Below are 1,878 nucleotides of genomic sequence, written 5' to 3'. Positions count from 1 at the left end.
TTAAGAAGAATAAGGCTTGTTATATACGATTAGAAAAAAGAAAAAGCGTTCGAATATTAATTATAATTGTCCTATATAAGTAAATTAAAATTTAGGTTTTTTATCTTTGAAGTGATGAAAAAATTAATAATTATCAACATAATATTGAAGGGACTCTTTAACTAAATAGTTTTTATCTTTACAAAAACTAAAAATTACTGATAATTTAAGTGGTGTTTTACCTAAAATTAATAATTTTCATATATGGTGTCATAATCACGTTGTGATTGAGAAATTTCATATATAACAGTGACCGTTTTTTATCACTCAATTTGGTCAAAAACGTAAAATGTTTAGTAGTGTTAACATATCAGAATAAATGCGATGTGTATTTGACGTAGATTATGTGATATTAAGAAATAAGAATTTTTGATGAATTTAATTGAAAATAAATTTATTTTAGTATATATGATTCTTATTATGAATTTTGTTAAAATTAAATTTATTTTAGTATATATGAATCATCTTTCTATAACAAATTAAATTAAAAAAATGACATGTAAATGTTTCTTTATCATTGCCGTTTATTGAACATTATATGCTTTCATAAAACGTTTAACTGTAATGCTTTAATTATTATTTAATTAAATATCCAGTTTATTGCATTGAAAGTATTTCTATATATCCCCACCTTTGTTTATTGACCAATTTTTGTACTAGTCTTAAGATACTAATTCGTTTTGATTATTTATATATCATTATTAAGAGTAGGGAAGAATTAGAATGTTCGAATTATGTAATTTTCATGAATTATTTAGTGATTGTTTTGTAGTTTAAATTTGTTATGAATAACACGTCTTAATTTAATTATAATCTTATCTCTTTTATAAATTTATGTTAAGTGGAAATATTTTAGAAATAATTTAGTGTTTACAAATCTTAAAAATGTGGTTGAATAAGTTTTATAATGATAGAAATAAAGATTTGTATCCAAATCCTGGAAACATTACTTTTCAGTACGGAACTTCTGGTATACGATGCAAGTGAGTATTAGTTGCATTAAAAAATAAATTAATGTGTAGTATAGTTTACTTAATTTTATTGTATTATTATTTATTAGATCTGATTATCTAGATCATGTAGTGCATAGAATGAGTTTATTAGTTGCTTTACGATCAATGTGTTTAAAGTCAGCCCGAGTTGGGTTGATGATTACAGCCTCCCATAATCCACAAGATGATAATGGAGTTAAATTGATTGACCCGCAAGGGGAAATGCTTGAAAGTACATGGGAAGAATATGCAACAGAATTGTCAAATGCTTTAAATAATGATAATGTATGCAATATTTTAAGTAAAATAGTACTTAAGTATAATATTGATTCTGGTTATAAACCTAAAGTCTATGTCGGACGAGACACTAGGTAATTTCAAAGTACGTCATATAGTATTTTATTACAATAAAATGTTGAAAATATTTTGTAGAAACTCGGGAGAGCGATTGCTTAAAGCAGTAATTTTAGGTTTAGAAATATTTAAAAGTGATTATGAAGATTTTGGAGTTATAACAACTCCAATGTTACATTATTTTGTTAGGTGCTATAACACAAATGGTTTGTATGGACAGCCAAATGAAAATTCATACTTTACAAAATTAACTAATTCTTTTAAGAAAATGCGAAAAATGGTAAATATATAAAAGTCTATTATTTAAAATAAGTATAAAAATATACTTAAATTAAACAATATTTCTACTTAGTGTTCTGACTATAAAAATTATAGTCCTATCATAGAGTTTGATGGTGCCAATGGAGTTGGTGCTTTAAAATTAAAAGATGCAATGAAGTATTTAGATGACTCATTGATTATTAATTTACACAACAATGATGTGATGAACTCG

General features: G+C 24.4%; 1 protein-coding gene across 1 annotated transcript; it reads left to right on the top strand.

The window, feature by feature from the left end:
- Nucleotides 1-384: 384 nt before the first annotated feature.
- LOC126909844 (phosphoacetylglucosamine mutase-like) lies at nt 385-1,872 on the top strand (the record flags this gene model as incomplete). The annotated part of the gene is made up of 4 exons (XM_050692264.1): nt 385-1,022; nt 1,100-1,402; nt 1,464-1,665; nt 1,738-1,872. Coding segments are annotated over exons 1-4 (738 nt in total), but the record flags the coding sequence as incomplete, so codon positions are not given.
- Between the last annotated feature and the right edge of the window lie 6 nt (nt 1,873-1,878).

Source organism: Daktulosphaira vitifoliae, unplaced genomic scaffold, assembly GCF_025091365.1.
Source record: "Daktulosphaira vitifoliae isolate Bord-2020 unplaced genomic scaffold, ASM2509136v1 Scaffold_1590, whole genome shotgun sequence".
NCBI lineage: Eukaryota > Metazoa > Arthropoda > Insecta > Hemiptera > Phylloxeridae > Daktulosphaira > Daktulosphaira vitifoliae.
The sequence above is the reverse complement of the archived record's forward strand: the minus strand, read 5'-3'. Positions and strand labels throughout refer to the sequence as shown.